We start from the raw sequence: 18,306 nt of genomic DNA on the forward strand, positions 1-18,306 counted from the left end.
AGAAATAACTATTAAAATATTTTAAGATGTTACTAAAAATTTCGTTTTAAAAAGTGGGTATTTTTGAACTGATTCTGTTGGTACTTGTCGATCATATGATCCTTCAACTTTGCCATCGTCTGATCTTGGGAAAGGGAGTATCCCTCAACGTTCATCAAAGTCCGTGATTTTAGTTTGTAATACATTTAAGTTTTAAGGTTTCAGTTCCAAAAATTCTACAAAATGGCACTGAGCGATGCAGATGTCCAGAAACAGGTACGTTTTTCGAATTATTGCCTCGCAAACTAAATTAGAGCACCCCATCTGGTTCACTCCATTATGCGAAACATTAAAATAGTCCTCACGGTTAGCGTATTGTTCGTTAAAGTAATGTACTTATCCACGTTCTAGTGCTAATAAATACATTTCTACATTTTATTGTCGCTGTACTTGTGTTTCGATGGAAAATGAAAGTGTATACTGCAAATTTAAAGAGCTGCATTAGGTACCAAACGTACGATGATGGTTTTTGCAGATAAAGCACATGATGGCTTTCATTGAGCAAGAGGCCAACGAAAAAGCAGAAGAAATCGATGCGAAAGCAGAGGAAGAATTCAACATCGAGAAGGGTCGTCTCGTTCAGCAGCAGAGATTGCAGATCATGGAGTATTTTGAAAGGAAGGAGAAGGATGTCGAACTACAGAAAAAAATGTGAGTAGTAACTTAAGTATTATTAAAAATAATTTAAAATTAGGGTAAATCTGTATTGTACGGATTAGCGCCAAAAAAAATCGTACAAATATGAAATAACTTTCATTATATGCTCTTTTACGTCCTATTTTCAAAACTGCCTGCGGAGATTAAAAATTCCAATTACTTTTGGAGATATCGCCGTTCTTATTTTGCAATACAAGCCCTATGTAATCATTCAACAGACGCCATTTTATATTTTGCCGTGTGTGCGTGAATGCCTAAATAACAGAAATTTTCCATTAGGTAAGGTTAGTTACATGATAAATACTTCAAAATAAACGGAAATTAATAATAATATCAATTAATTTTACTTGTATAGTTCTAAGTATTTATAATGTAACTGACCTGACCTAACAAAACGGGACAAAGGTAGATTAGGTCAGGTCAGCTACAGTATAAATACTTTGAAACTGAATGGTCATTTAAATAATAAAAATTAATTTTAATGGTTGTTTAGTTTTAAAGTATTTATAATGTAGCTGACCTGACCTAACAAACCGGGAAAAAGGATGAACAGTAGGAACTCACGTAATTTTCTTTTTACGCGATGTAGTCGTTCAACTACGTCGCGAAAAAAAAAAAAAATCATTCTTGTAAACAAGCAACAATGGTGAAACGCGGGAAGCCTACGATTCACTCATCCTTCTGGACATACCCGAATACTCACGTTGGCAAGCCTTTCAACAGACGAGAGGCAAACGCCCGATCGTGCATCTTCGGTTTTTTTTTTTTTTTGTTTATTGTAAATAAATATGCAACTCATGAAAACTAATGGTCAATTAGGTTGTTAGCTACATTATAAATACTTCAAAACATTGTGGATGGTTGATTTGGTTAGGATAGCTACATTAAAAATACTGTGAAATCATGTAAACGGTTTCCTAGTGCTGGATAGCTACATATTAAAATGTTATTTGCTAAGCAACCATAAAATGATTTTACAGTTTTTTTAATGTAGCTATACTTACCTAATATAACCAACCATATACAATGTTTTAAAGTATTTTTAATTACTTCTTGCTAATTTTAAGAAAAGAAGGCTTGCCAACGTGAGTATTCGGGTATGTCCAGAAAGATGTGTGAATCGTAGGCTTCCCGCTCAACGCCGCAGCAGTGCACAAAAGGAAATTAAAAAATTCAGTATCTCCTAAAGTATTTGGAATTTATGATCTCCGCCGGGTTTAATGAAAAGAGGAAGTTAAAGAGCACAGAATAAAGGTATTTTCGGATTTTTAAATTTTTTTTTAAAAAAAATCACCAAAAAATGAATATTAAAAAATTCGATATCTCCAAAAGTAATTGGAATTTTTTATCTCCGCAGGCGGTTCTGAAAAGAGGACGTAAGATAGCATATAATGAAAGTTATTTCATATTTGTACGATTTTTTTTGGCGCTAATCCGTACAATACAGATTTACCAAAATTAGTATGTATATTCAATGTAATTATCAAGGTCATGCATGCTAAATCAATACAATGTACAAATTAAAGATCCTAGCACAGTGAGTCACTGGTCTACAGTGCCAATGGTGAGTTGGCATGTGATAGGCTAAGCTGCTTGCCTATGACTGCAGATCTGCAGCAAATCGGCAGGGCAGAGCCGTGTCCGTGGAATTAATTTTAATTCAAGAGTATGTGGACTAGCTGTCATTCAGTACTGTGATTTAAATTGGATGTTAAAGACCTGTCTACAATTGTGATATCCTAAATTGTGTCTGACAGACACTGATCGCTGATCAGTCCACGTGACTCTGACAACATTGATGGTATAATAGTGTACTCTTGTACACTTGCGATTGGGCTTACGTCCGGTGGCAAGGCCCCTCCACCTTATTCTCCCAATGCCTGAAGCCTTCTCAAGTCCTTCCCTTCTCTAATAGCAAGCATCTTTTCCCCAAGCTCATTCCACCTGCCCTGTCCTCACCAGAAATACTTGCTTCCCTCTTTCCATTTGTCTCCACTCCCTCTGGATTTTCCAATCTTTATCCCTCATTGCTCCCTTAATCACCTTAAACAGTTCCACCAGTCTTTTTACTTTCCTTCTCCTTTGCAGTGTGTCTACCGTAGCTCCTCCATCTTCACCGATGGTCTATGCATCTCCCCCTCTCCACCTTCTCTTCTCCTCCACATGATAATCATCCATCTCGCTGCCTTGCGTTTTACCCTTTTCAGCTCTATAATTTCCTTCTCCATGGTGTGGACGTGGTCCGAATAAAATGGTCAACTTGAACTTTTTGTCTCTCTCATGGTAGCATAGAAGAACCTCATGATATTTGCAGTTAACTGTTTGTTTCAAAAATGTCTATTAAGCAGAATGAAGAGACTAAATTTGTATAACTTTCAGAAATTTCAGTGTTTATCACGTATCCAGTTTGTATTAAAGCTTTATAATACATATCTTTAAAATAATAAATAAAAATTGGTAATTGTGTGGTTTCGAATCACACACACATTCAAATTATTACTTTATTTTCATTTATATTAAAATACAATTGAATATATTAAACTGAACACTAGCTGCCGGGAACAATATTCCGCAAAGTCATAATCATGCGCAGCTAAGACAAGGACTGTTTTTGCCACATACTTAAAACACTTAAAAAAGTATGTCATCAGAAGTTGGAGGTAGTTGTGTGTTTGGTAAATATGTACAGTCGCGGTAGATGCCAAAAAAAATGCTAAAAATCCGAAAACACTTTTATTCTGTGCTCTTTCACTTCCTCTTTTCAAATCAACCGGCGGAGATAAGAAATTCTAAATACTTTATGAGATATCAAATTACAACGCCCGTTTAACCCTTCGAACGTCGCCATTTTTTATTTTGACGTGTGTTAGTGAATGCGTAATAAATAAAATGGTCGATTAGGTCAGGTCAATTACATTATAAATACTTTCAAACTAAGCGGACATTAAAAATAATGTGAATTTAATTTAATGGTTCTTTAGTTTTAAATTATTTATAATGTAACTGACCTGACCTAACAAAACCTGGACAAATGATGAACATTAACAACTCACGTAATTTTTTTTACTTAATACTTGCGCAACAATATCCAAATAAAAAAATAATACTTTAAAATTAGAAACGTTAAAAACTCACCTAAGTTGGAGGCGGGTACATTTCCTTTGCCACTATAAGGAAATGATGTAGTCGTTCACGGCAGAAGTTGACCGATTAATTAAACATCGTATTGAACAATAAATGAATAAATAATCACGTATTGGTTCATTTGAATACTGACCAATCACGGAATAAATAATCACCTATTGGTTCATTTGAATACTGGCCAATCACGGAACAGTCACGTGACAAAATTGTCCAATAAGAAACATGATACTCGTAAACAAGAAACCTTATTATCTATGACAAGAAACAATGCTGATGGCCACATACTACGCAGGTATTGTGATGAAAATTAAAAAATTCGATATCTCCTAAAGTATTTGGAATTTCTTACCTCCGCCAGTTGATTTGAAAAGAGGAAGTGAAAGAGCACAGAATAAAAGTATTTTCAGATTTTTAGCATTTTTTTTGGCATCTACCGCGACTCTACATATGATGAAATTTAAAAATTTGATATCTCCTAAAGTATTTGGAATTTCTTACCTCCGCCGGTTGATTTGAAAACAGGAAGTGAAAGAGCACAGAATAAAAGTATTTTCAGATTTTTAGCATTTTTTTTGGCATCTACCGCGACTGTACATATTTACTGTGTGTTTAAGTTCATTTGTGATTATTCAATTAATCTTAAAACTGTTACTAGTTGAAATTAAATAAAAGAGTTTGAAATTAATTTAGACTTTTATTCTTCTCTTGACAAAAAACATGTACGAAAGAAAACACTCAATCACTTTTGCAGATCGCTACTCACAGTCCTGTGTCTCCACAAAATAATTTCCCTAGCAGCGCCCAGGTACGAAATAACGGGAACTAACTTTCTGGTGGATCAGACCACCCGAGCATGTGCCGCACAGCTGAGGTCAATTTTCTAATTAAAACTTTTGAAATTTGCAGAAGAAAACAGGTTCAAACTTATTGCAATATGGCCCTGGCACCCAGACATTACACTATCTGCCTCTAATCACATATAAATGTTTTTTGTGAGCCCTGAATGGCGCGACCTGTCGGCACAGCACTCAAACAATGACTAAAGAGGCTATGTAGTTGCGTCCATCACGCAGGGAAGAGGCAGGTGAGGGACCTCACAGACCAATTGCAACACAGCTCTTGACAACTGCAGTGTACAAATTTCCTAACCCTCGCAACGAGGCTTCTTTGCAAAATATAAAACATGGAAAATCCTTAAGTTCCTTCTGATTGGCCTGCGTGTAAACGTGTTAGAATTCCCATTTCCTATGGCAGAGGAAATCTGCCAATTAAGTGAATACCGTGTTTTCTCCCATAATCGTCGCAAATTTTATACTAAAATCAAGTTTGAAAATTAGGGGTGCAACGATTATTCGGGGAAAAAAAAAATTTTGTTAGGTAAAGTTATTCATAAAACAAAACCCGTTCATGGAAAGTACGTTTAAAAAAAGGTGGAGTATACAAGAGCACGCCAAGCAATTTATGTTAATAATTCATTCATGCAACAAAAACCTTTCTTCAACTTTAAATAGAAAAAAATCTCTGTGACCTGAACGCAAGCCACTTGAATATTTGACGTGAACTAATGCGTAACTAATGTCTTAGTACACACTTACCACGAAAGCATGCGGGCAATCAAAAATAGTTAACTTGGCACTCAACAGAGTGCGCGTAGCTTAAATCGGCGATATTTGACTACGTGTGCGTGCTCTATACGGGAAGCAACATAACCAAACATGAAAGATGCCAACTAGAGCTGGCTTCATTTTTATAAGCGGTACACCGCGGCGATGCAGATAAACAGATAAAGGTTATAACGTTTAAAAACATCTTTAAAAGAAAATTTACATGTCAGACAACTTCGTATTTCGGTTAATTAAATAAGTAGGTGGTAATGTCCAAATAAATATTAGATTTTTACTTTAAAATACATCGTTTTATACGGAAAAGATACCTGCACAAAGCGCTCAGAATCTAATAGCGGGACCAAAAACATCATGCAACGATACACAAGAGTTTTTTGTATCTAAATTTTGATGCCCTAAAATATGGGTGCAACGATTATGCGTGTGCGAGAAAACAGGGTAAATACTTAAAAAGTGTTTATGCAAATAGTAACCTAGCAAAAGTGAAAGCCAGTAAAGAGATAGCTAAACAGGTTTTCTGAACTAAATCTTTAATATCAGAAACTACTACAAAAATATTAATGTCAATAAAATAGAAATAAATTAACCTTCAACCATACAATCGGCTGATATCACATTACTTCAAAATATTATATTACACTCAAAAATATCATGATAAAACAGGGGAAAGCAGTGGTCTGCAATGCCACAAAAGTTTATACATATTTGCATAATCAAATATATTTTGGTAATTATTATGCATTTTTGCATCACAAAAATATCCAATTGCTTACTTTAATTTACAATTACTGTACTAAGCTCGTTGGCAGGACACCAGCAGTTTCATAGTGGTACGGGAAGCAGTGTTGATTGGCACGGCACAGTGTGCCAAAGGCTTAATCCATCAAATTGTGCAGTGATACACCTAATGTTGCTGTAGGGTTTAAAAATAGTGATAAATACATTTGCATAAAAAGGAATTTAGGTAGTACAAAATTTTACTGTAATTATTCCATATCACGTATCCAAGATTATACCTTTATACTGATGGCCAAAACAAAACTAGTATCATAATACAAACAAATTATGTCTGGGAGTATTGTGGACATTTTTTCTTTCGTATTTATTTATTTAAAATCAAAATTCATTGTTACATCACAAGTTTTTTTTTTGTAGCCAGGATCTTTCAATGTACTAAATTAAAACAGTAAAAATCATGTGCTACAGAATCAATATATTGTTACGAACGTGAGAGACCAGACCGTGATGCCAGGTTCGGAGCTGGCTGGCGGCCCTTCACGGCCACTGATGTAAGGCATGCCATGCACACCTGGCCGGATTACAAGGGTTGCTGCTACCCCCCTCCCCTCTCTGCACCCCGCGCATCATCCTGCCTCGGCGCTGTTATCTATCGCTGAGCGGCCTCGGGAATCCCGCGGGCTGCTGCGCGAAGTGGCATGAACAAGCAACACTACTCTCAATGTTTCGGGCGTGAGGTCAGCTCGGGATGACGTGACACATCACAGCACCTCTCGTTGGTTTGAGGAAGGCACCTCAAGTACTTAAGCAGCGATGCCGGCCTCCGCGGCAGTTTGGCGACGAGTTCTGCGGAGTGCCGCGAGAGTGAAGGGTAGTGCGACATCGAGAGTGGCGCGACGCGGAGCGACAAGATCGAGAGTGTGCGACCAAGTGGCGCGAGACTGTGTGTGTGGACAAGCGCAAGGTAAAGGGCGAAGCACTGTTGGCCTAGCTCCAGTGAGGAGTGCAAACTGCGGAACTTGACAGACACTGAGTGAGTGACTTGAGAATGAATTTTTTTTTTCTTTAAGTGCCAGTGATTTGTGATTTGATATTTATAAGTACAATTATTTATTAATGTAAATATTAGTGATTAAACTATAATAAAACTTAATTGGGCTATCCCTTACGAACCCAGTTTTCCACACACTAGTTCGCAACAATGTACAGGATCATGCCATCAGGATCAAGGGATAAACTTGTATACATGATAAAAAACTTTTAACTTAAAATGTTTTTTTTTCCACTTTTTTATTAACATGTCTTCTGCCACCTGAAACACTATAAGAATCTGATAAAATAGTTACAAAAACAGCCCATATATATATAGTAGTTTCTCTACTTTTACAATGAGACATGAACTCAAAATATTATCCTATCATAGGAAAACAAGACACGAGTTAAAAATATTTTTCACTACTAAATGAAAGGGTCATAGGGGTTGAATAGGCAAATAACTTTCCTCCCCACCAAGGTATTCTTGTTTTTGTAAGCTGGAGAAATGGATGCCTGCTGCTGGGAGCTGGTGGGTGGTCTCGGGTAGTCCCGTCTCCCGCACCCATTTATTCTCACTCCCTGACCTTGATATCAAAGAGACGTTTAAACCTGATTTCTTCGTAGTCTGACCATCCAGATTTCAATTTCCAGTGCTCTTCGGAAATCAATCGAGGCAAATGACGGGGTGGTCCATTTCTGTAGGTCATTGCCTATTCCTTTCCCACTATCTCTGGTATTTGTTGTGTGTAACCTTCTCTAACTGGGTGTCCACATTTTGTAAAGTCAAAAGTAGGAATTGGTCAGGGAATTGACTTGAAATCCTGGAAAGGTCATGGAAATTTCTCCAATGATGGTTATTTGAGGAAAAATTATATGCTTCGGTCTTCTAATACACAGACTGAGAAAGCATTTCTTTTCAGATGGTGTTTTAATGCATAGTAATACACACTATAAAATGGTGTAGGCAAGGTTCTGTTTGAACGAGGATAGAATTTCTTTGTTTTAGATATTACAAAATATATGTTATTTAGAAAAATAATGTGGGAAATTTGTAATATTGATCGTGGAAAGTAGGGAGGTTGAGAAAATATCCCCCCCCCCCCCCCCCCCCCTTTTTCCTTGAAATCCTAACAAATCTATTATTTCCACCGACAAGAGGATAGAATGTGAAAGAAAACAGCAGGCTACCAATATAATATTGTTACGATCGCACTTGGCTGCAGTGCTTGGCGTCGCCGCGCTCGTTCGGCCTGTCTGCGCCCCCTTCCACCCGCATCCTCTCCCTGGTATCTCGTGTCATACTATCTTGCGACATCCTGACCTTCGCAGCGCGCACCTGCCTCACATCGAGTTACTTAAAAGAGGCCGCACTGCGACATAAAAGGACTCAGACATGTTTATCGGCACGTTTTGTGGGAACCCGATGCTTGTTGCGTTTATCGGCGTTCTTTGAGCAGCCGCCGCGTCCTTCGACAGGACTCACGGCGGCGAAGGTCGCGCGATATCTCGGAGACATGCCCGATTGTTCTGGACGGGAACCCAAGGGCTATATAAGGAGGTTGGGCCGACCTTCGAGTTCAGTTCAGTGGGGAGTTCTCCCGTGGCGGAGTTTCCGGGCGATAGTGCCGCGGGTGCGGCAAAGTGGCGAAGTCCTTGGACGAAGGTTCTAGGGCAGGGAGTGAGTGAGTTCAGTAGAGTCGGGAGTTTCCGGGCGATAGAGTCGCGGGCGCGGCGGAGTCCCGAGTGAAGTTGCGAGCGAGTCGTCATGTGGGATCTCGGCTAAGGGTGTGACGGCGGCGGCGGAGTGCGGCGACGGAGACCCACGAGGGGTGCTGCGGCGAGAGTTGCACCGGAAGTGCGGCCCAGCGAGGTGTGTGAAACGAGTGACTGGGGAATTGACATTTCTTTACGTGTAATTAATTATCTGCCAATTTAGAAGATTATTTGTAAGTGACAAGTAGTGATAATAAATAAAACTGTGTGTGATAAAAATCTTTAATTGGGCTATCCTTTACGAACCCGCGGTAAATATTAACAATATTGTATATGCTCCTGATGGTAAGTCATTAAAATTGTATTAGAGATTTGTGTGGACATGCTGTATGATGATCTCGATGACTATGAGACACGCCCTATTGCAGCAATGTATGTCCTCGCTCTTTTCAAGGACCAGATATAATTTTAAACACAGTAATTTAATATCTTGAATTAACATTAACTGTCTTGCAACAATTTTTATTGTCGTATTATTCTGTTGAGTAACCAATTATGGTAATATGGGGTATGTAATGAAAAACAAAACAAAAATTTTCTTACAAACAGTATTTACAATAAATATGAATAAATGAATCAAAACTAAGAAGAATGATCATAAAGCAATGCTTAATGTACAAAAATGTGTTAAATATTTTTGAATAGTTCTGTGAGATTATCGAGGCATTATTATGGTGTATACTTATTCTACATATAAGAAAAAATGCTAATAAATGATCAGCCGTACGAAGCGATAGCACAGGTTGCTTGTTGGCCAGCTGTGCCCTAGTTTGTTGCGCTTGCCGCGCACTGACACGGCGCGGCGATGTTGCAGACAGTCATCCAACATGCTGAACCAGGCGCGCCTCAAGGTGCTGAAGATGCGTGAGGACCACGTGCGCGACGTGCTGGACGAAGCACGGAGGAGGCTCGGGGAGGTGACGCGCAACCCCACCCAGTACTCCCAGATCCTCAGGTCGCTCACGGTGCAAGGCCTGCTGCAGGTGGGTGCCCTTGCCGCCCCTCTGCGGCCCTTAGTCATCAGTCCCCAGAATGTCACAGTCGGCAAGTTCGTAACGGTCATTCATGAAAGTTATCAAGTTCCCAAAAAAAAAAAGAATTCCTGAATCTTAGTCTCTCAAAAGTACCCCTAAACACACAAATATTACGAAAGGTCGAGAAAATCACAAGTGCAAAAAGACACAGTAGTTACCTGTGTTAAAGAAATAAGCACTAATCTTATAAAAGGTCATGAAATTATAACAGAAGTCATGTATGAGAAATATATTTTTTTGTTTGAGTCACTTTAATGTGTTGCTTGTTGATTGAAATATCTGGGTTTCTTTAAGATAAATGGTTTAATGATTGGTTTGGTGTTTTTATGAGAATTCAGTTTTTACTTTACTCCGTATTTTTAAGTATAAGTTAAAGTGAAAGTATACAGGATTGAAAGCAGAGATACATTTGCATTCATTTTGTGTAATTGTGTAAAGGGAGGAAAATGCCAAAGAAACTTAGTCGAGCAGTGAGAGGAGGCTCCTCTCACGAATGCAGTCACCAGGGTGTCTACTGACCGGGAAAAACGGGAATTGTACAGGAGTTATACTGTCCGGGAAAAATACGGGGATTGTGCGCGAATTTATCCCGATGTCCGGGAACTTTTGATTTTTCCCCGCCCGTCAACAACATTTATAGATTAATATTAAAAAGCGAAGATTTTATTGCAGCACAATCGTGAATCGTGTGATTATTGCTACTCTACAATATACTGGTGCTTTATTGCTGAGTGCTGAATGCAGACGATGGGATCAACCAACACAAGTTGCCGCGGAATCGTGATAACCACTTGCGTTAGGCGAGTGGACTCGCCCAGTTTCTTTTGTTACTGTGGTCGTTCGTTAATGGTCGTTCCCGCTCATGCTTAAATTTTCATCCAGTTTATTTTTGCGTGTTGTATAGTGTGGTTATTGTTAAAGTTCGTCCGGATGGTTATTAATAATAATAATACATCTTTGTGTGTGTGCAGAAGTTATTTATGATAAATCTTTTTATTAAAAAATTGTTTTCGTTTCGTGAACATCGGAAGAAAGTAGACAACATACCTGCAAAAATATATCGTATTTGCCGGCGTATAATGCAAGAATTTTATGCTGATTTCAGTGGTCACGAATCAAAAATCATATTATATGCCGTGTCGTATTATTTTTGTATACAAGCGACCATTATTACGTGTGTTTAAAAATTAAGCGCGTATGACAAAGTTAATTGCGCCGGCCGGCGACAGCTGCAAGCCAGTCCTGTTCTATGTGAGAATACACCCACCCCTCGAAGTAACGCTGCTCGATTAGCGCCAATTAATTAAAATTATTTTTGAAGTAGCGTTCTTTTTTGTCCACAAATTTTTTTAATTTACACGCGCGCATAATGGCAACGGGACTCTTGTATCAAACACAATGCAACATAATAAATCTCGGCACTTGTATAATTCTAATGAAAAAACGAATGAAAAAAAGTTTTCCCTTTTCTGTAATAGTTATTCAGTTTTTTGATCCATGTTTTCTTATGTCTAGTTAAGAGTTCTACAAGCAATAAAATTACGATAATATATCCGTGGAGCGTGTTTACTACTTCCATCTTGCGAGAAAGGTTAGAAGCTTTCGAGGTCAGTTCATCTCATGCATGCCAGGTTGCGCTAGTTGAAGTTGACAGCACATTTCGTTTCCAGAAAAAAAAAACTTTTTGACGTGACGTCTAATAAATCGATGAACGCCGGCTGCACGCAAAAAAATTGGTCCCGTTACGCGGTGTCCCGTTGCACACATTGTTCCGTTACGCACATTGTTCCATTACGCTGTGTCCCGTTACGCTCATTGTATGCTTGCGCCTCATCTATCTCTCTTCCACTCAACTGTTTATATTGTAAAGTGAAAAGTTATTATTCCTTTATTATTAAAATGAAAATTATTCAATTTTATTCATAAAAGTATGCAATCATTTCATCAATGTTTTGTTATGACGCCATGTTAAATTATCGTCCGTAAACCGACTTTACAGACAACCAATCTTTAAACGGGAATAATGTAGAGTATGGTACAGTAAACATACATATTTCAAAGGCAGTAAAACCAATTATTTTGTTTACCATGCACTCTTTTATGTTAAAAACGTATTTGATTAGCGCTGTTTTGATTAGTGCTCCATTTTTCTTTGGATGGATTACCGTGTTACTTCGAGGGGCGGGTGTACTGTACTCTGTTGGACAGGAACTTGGTTGGCAAAATTGGCATTTGGCAAGTGGCATATCGCGCGCAAGGTCATGCGAGTCACATGCATCTTTCTAAAACAGCGCTGCTGCCACGATTGTTTTGGGTGCGTGTAGTTTATTTATTTATTTTCATCCATTTGACCATACAGACATTTGTACAAATGGTATAGGACACGTCAACAAATATAAGTTAATACACAAACAGTATAAGTTAAATATACCAAAAATACAGTCATGGGAAACAAAAATAACAACAAAACTGGTACAGGTTACAGCCTCTCAAGATAAAAGTTAAAAATTTTACAGTTGCCATGTGGCAAAGTTTGGCTGCAGTGCAAAGTAACCTAGAATGAGCTAAATTTTATCAACATAAAGGTAGGCCTAACTTTTCTGTGACAAATTTTCTTGAAAACCAAGTTTTTGGTAAAAAAAATTTTTGTGAACATTTTTTTGTACAATTTTTTTTAAACATTGCTATTATCCTACTTAGTGATAGTCTAAGCTGTAAATGTACATGAACTTTTTAATTAGTGTACGGGAATGTACGGGAATTGTACAGGAATTCTGTGACCTAACATGGGTAGACACCCTGGTCACGGGTCAATTCCCAAGTGGGTTTTGATCCTAATTTTTCTCAAGTGGAAGTCGTGGCAGAAGTTTTGTGGTACTCCCATTTCTCACACTTTGCATTCCATCTCTTCGCCATTCAAAATGCTTCCACTCCTCGTCTTTAACTTCCATGAGATGTCAAATATTTGTTTATTCATTCTTTTAATCTGGTAATTCTGAAGGAGGGATTCTTTTATGAAAATAATTATTAAGAATTCTAAAAGGCTTTTTTTTATTTCTGAAATTTTCTAGAATAGTTCTGTTAGGGAACAATGCGATACTTCAAGTAGTTAACTATTTTAACTAGTAGGTAGGTTAGGTTGAATATTTTAAGAATAGTGTGAAATTTGAGATCTAGTGGTTACTGTTTAGGGCAGCGGTTCCCAAACGGTGGGTCGCGACTCGATCCTAAAACTATCAGAAACCATCGAATAAACCATCATAAAATATAAGAAAAATCGAAACAAATCGAATTATCTGTTGTTAAATAAATAACTGTTTTGCTACAAAGTGCTTATATTTTGTCAACCATTTTCAAATCAGAACACAAATTGTTTATCAATGAAACTGTATTTTAAATAAAAGCATGTATATGTTTGCAATATTTGATGGTAAATTATATATACATAAGGAAGGGATACAATACAAATATGGTTTTTTACTCCACCATGGACCGATAGACCGTGGAGGTATTCCTATAAGGAAAGGGGGTCGCCAGCTGAAAAAGTTTGGGAACCACTGGTTTAGGGTAACTACATTAAAAATTCTGTGAAATCGTATAAATGATTGGTTATGTTAAATTAGCTATTTTTTTCATTACTAATTCCTTTACCAACCCTTCAAATGATTTTATACCAATTTTAATGAAGCTGATCCAACCTAGCTAACTGTTCACACTATTTTAAAGTATTTTAATTGTAGCTTACCTAACTGAACCAACCCTTCTCATTATATTACATTATTTGTAATATACCTGATATTAACTGCACCAACCATTTGAAGTATTTTAAATATTTCTAACCTAACCCAACTGACCATTCTTAGTATTGTAGTGTCTCACCCACGAAAGTGTGTGTTTAACCCCTACTGTAAGTAGTAAGTAAGATTTAGTGATACCAGCAAACACCCGGAAAAATGTTAATCTTGTCAGTGATTGAAAGTAGTAGTCACGTTATCAGAAATTGGGCACCATTGCAGACCCTTGAAAATATTTAATATCAACAAAATTACTTTACTCAGAAGGAAATGAAGTTAACATAATTTGTTCAGAAAACAACTGCTGTATGATTTTCTGTCTCAATCTGTACAGAACTTGACATTTTATCCACAAAAGAAAATTTAGTTAGAAATTACTTATTTAAAATTTGGGATTATGTACTAGTTAAATATAGCTAACATTCACATGCTATACTATCGTAGTACTAGTGCAATTGATGAGACGGTTACCAATACAATAGTGTTGAAATCTTTACTTTAAGTATCAGTTAGTTTACAAAATCCTCTTCTTCAAACACTTGAATATCAACATTTCAAAAGTTACTCTGCTTAGCAAAGTTGATAAAGATGTTATTCAATAATAACTTTACAAGAATAGGTATCTGGTATCCTTTGAGTATATGGGGAAAAAATGCAAGGTTGAATCAAAGCTTTTAAATAGGCTGTAAAACAAATGAGAATCTACTATGAATAATTAAAACTGAAGTTAAAATGATACATACGTCATTTGAATGTTAACTGATGAACTTATATCACTACTCAAAATTACACACAACACATTATAACCCTACACAAATAACAATATAACAAAATTTACTTTATTTACATACATTTACAATGGGGGTTCATCATATTTCCTACATTAGGAAACAATAGTTTTCGTCTAGTGTTGATGACTGTTATGTGGATCCTTCTCCACACCAGCACGTGATAGTACTGGAATCCACCAAAGATTTGAAACGATACGATGACTCGGAGTGCCAAAAAACCTTCTACAGCAGCGGTAGACCACTCGGGCTATGGAACTCTGTTCTGAGGCTGTAGTTGATTAACTGAAGTAACAGCTGCGGTAGACCACTCGGGCTATGGAACTCTGTTCTGAGGCTGTAGTTGATTAACTGAAGTAACAGCTGGGTTTCCATGTGGTCCGTATTGATCTTGATATCATATTAATATTACACAAAACCAGTAAAGTCATATGATTATGCAAATATAGTTTATTTAACTGGTTTCCACTTCCAGTGCAGTTAATGGTGAACACTCACAGCAGTTCTGATCGTCAGTTAAAATAGTTAACTTATTGTGTTTTGAGGTTCATTTCCCCGCATATATTCTTGCACATACTCAAAATAAATATATCTTCCAGCCACACACAATGCTTAATTATAATTTCTGTCTTTTATTGAAAACTTCTTAGTAGTTAAATTGAATATATTGTAGTAGTGAAGCTCCTTCAAGACAAAGCGCTTCCGCTTATGTCAAATGCTAAATAAAGCAAGCCCCCCTGTTCCAAAAGAAAATCTTTCAGTCTACAGTTTTTTTTTTCCCCATGCTAATAAATTCATAACAGCAGTGCTCATAGAGCGATACATTTTACTACCAAGAATTATCAGTTTGCAAAGACAAAATGCGTTATATATAAAATATTTCATCCTATGGTTTTAGTTAAATATAAAATCAAAATATATAATTTTTCTGTGTAGATATTTCTCCACAATATCAAAACTGTATTTTTAGTCTATTACACTTAACATAACCACGCAAAATGGGAAACTACTCTTAAACAGTACTATAATTACACATACCAAATTATTTGGATTCCATAATTTAATGGTTCTTGCTCATTATATTAAATAAATACATTAATATAGTTATTATTTGTTTATAAGGTGTATTTGTTTAGTAGTGTTTAGAAACTTAAAATATTTTGATTGGTTTATGAATGATAACAAAAAATTAAGTAATACACAACAAAGGCTACACATAAAAGAACAATTTAAAACTGTATACTCGTAGTATATGCTAGGAACTATTGAAATGCAGATGTGTTAAACACGGAGGACACTCTGGGGTGTGCAGCTGCTGGAGGCGGAGGTGACCCTGCGCGTGCGAGAGCCCGACCACGCCCTCATGCAGGGCGTGCTGCCGGCCGCAGCACAGGAGTACAAGGGCTTCACGGGCAAGGACGTCAAGCTCAAGCTGGACTCCGAGTCCTTCCTGCCGCCCGACACCACCGGAGGGGTGGAGCTGCTTGCGCAGAACGCTCGCATCAAGATCAGCAACACGCTGGAGGCTCGCCTCGAGCTCATCGCCCAGCAGCTGGTTCCCGAGATCAGGAACGCCCTTTTCGGCCGCAACCCCAACCGCAAGTTCGCCGAGTAGGACCGTCCCTCCTCGCTCGCCTCCTTTCCCCCTCCCCCTCCCCCTCCCTGCTCCGCCCTGCCTCACAGTCCGATGATGTATCTCCTCTGTGGCTGACAGCGTCGTGTTCACCCTTGGCTTCCTGCAGACTTGTATTGATGTGTAGTTGTGCGCAGAAATTTCTCGTAACTTTCTTGTTTGAAATTTTATTTATTAGAGGAATTCGTCTGCAATTTCCTTTTCTTTAGTACAAATAATTCACACAGTTGAGATCAGATATGAGTTTCTTTAGTAATGTTGTGACAGGGTTGTACGGTTGGTGTAACGTAATCAAAGTTTTGCCTTATCTACTGATATTTGTGAACCCAGTAACTGATGTTTTGGTTAGGTCGTGGTATTATTGATTAGGGTGAAGCTAGACCAGGATTAAAAGAGTTTTAATTTCCTGTCCGTCCCCAGCATTGGTGCGTGTATTTGTTATGTCACTGCAAGAAAGAGTTCAGCAGGGTAGTGACCCGGTTGTGTGAAAACGGATTTACTATTAGATTCAAAAACCCTTTAATCATTGCACTTTTAGCATTTTTCTTTTTGTGCAAACATGTAGTCACTAACTACAATCCAACCCACTGTTCTTGCTAAGTGTGCTTTCCACCTTCACATTCCAGTGTTATGAATCCAAATTAATCTTTTAGAGACTGTCTTCTACATTCCAGATAAACATACTGAAATTTAACTAAATAATATTAAATCAAATTTATAAAGTCTTGCAAAGTCACCTAAAATAAATTCATTTGCTATGTACTTAAAAAGGTTTTTTTTACACTTGAAAACAGAGTGTTTATTTTAGGTTGTGACTTACTATACGAATATTGTTTGAAAGTTTGCATGGTAGTCACAGAAGTAAATACATCTTGGATTTTGATGTTAGTGCCTGGTAGTATCAAATGTAGTATGCTCGTTAGCTTGAGAAAAAAAAAAGTATAAATGCGTGAAGAAAAAAAAGATTATGAATATTTTCTTAATCACCCCAATTCACCATTATTATTTTTTTGTTCTTGTTTTACTGAAATTTGTAAATAGCATTTGTAAGATATGTTAACTGATTCTGAAAAACTTCAAAAATGTTATCCTGTAAGGTTTCAACTTATACACCAATGTTGTTCATGAAAACCCTGTATTCTGTAATCAGAACTGTTCGAAAAATTGAAACAAAGCAATTGTAGTTTGTGTTTAGTTGTAAATATGTGGTTTAAATAAAATAAAAATAAAAAAAAGGTGTTTTGTTTTGAATGATTTTATTTTTATTCCTTCTTCATAACTTAATTTGTATGAAGTGAATTATGTAATTGTACAGATATAAGTGCATTGGCTAGAAAAACAAGCTCATTTTCCACTGTAATTTAAAATTTTTGCTCGCTAGTCAAGGATACTTCACAGACCTATCACAGCACACGTGTGTGTAAATAAATGTGCTCAGACTACCACAAATAGAAAAATGTTTAAGGCATGGCAGTTATGAACGTGTACTCTAGCGGTGAGAATCAGCTTAATTCTCCAATTCGTAGGAGGAATGAGCATGCATTGCCTTGCTTGCACCAGCTAGCAAGGAAGTCCTGAGCATTCCATCATCTATAATTGAGTCTGAACGGTAGTTTGGTGCAGCTGGATGTTGTGGTCACGAATAAATTGGGTAAACATTAACAATTGGTAGATTTTGCATAACTGTTAGTACTAGGGTGAAGTGGGGTAAGTGTAACCACGGGGTTAGTGTAATCACTGGTTATCATGCTTTAAATATTAAGCTTTGTTTGTACTTCCGACATATAACTTATGTTTATTTATACTATTCTTTGTTAAAGTTGACCATAAATAGCCAAATCTAACATGAAGTGGTAATTAATTTTTATGGTTGAAAGTGAGGTTACATTTTCACTCTAAGTGACAAGTTCAGAATTTGATCTGTCATCTTTTTATTTTTTAAGGTAAATGAGTAGTTTTTTGTTGACAAACTATTTTTTATATAGAGATTTCAATTACATTATAAATTTAACTAAGGTTAATGCTCTTTATATGCCAGTCGTGGTT

At 37.1% G+C, this 18,306-nt stretch overlaps 1 protein-coding gene across 1 annotated transcript; it reads left to right on the forward strand.

The window, feature by feature from the left end:
- The first annotated feature begins 79 nt into the window (after positions 1 to 79).
- LOC134527644 (V-type proton ATPase subunit E) lies at positions 80 to 17,424 on the forward strand. The gene is made up of 4 exons (XM_063360507.1): positions 80 to 255; positions 515 to 690; positions 9,826 to 9,994; positions 15,940 to 17,424. The coding sequence occupies exons 1-4, from the start codon at positions 223 to 225 to the stop codon at positions 16,240 to 16,242; spliced, it is 681 nt and encodes a 226-aa protein (XP_063216577.1). The 5' UTR covers positions 80 to 222; the 3' UTR covers positions 16,243 to 17,424.
- Positions 17,425 to 18,306: the final 882 nt, after the last annotated feature.

Source organism: Bacillus rossius, chromosome 1 (genome assembly GCF_032445375.1).
Source record: "Bacillus rossius redtenbacheri isolate Brsri chromosome 1, Brsri_v3, whole genome shotgun sequence".
NCBI classification, from domain to species: domain Eukaryota; kingdom Metazoa; phylum Arthropoda; class Insecta; order Phasmatodea; family Bacillidae; genus Bacillus; species Bacillus rossius.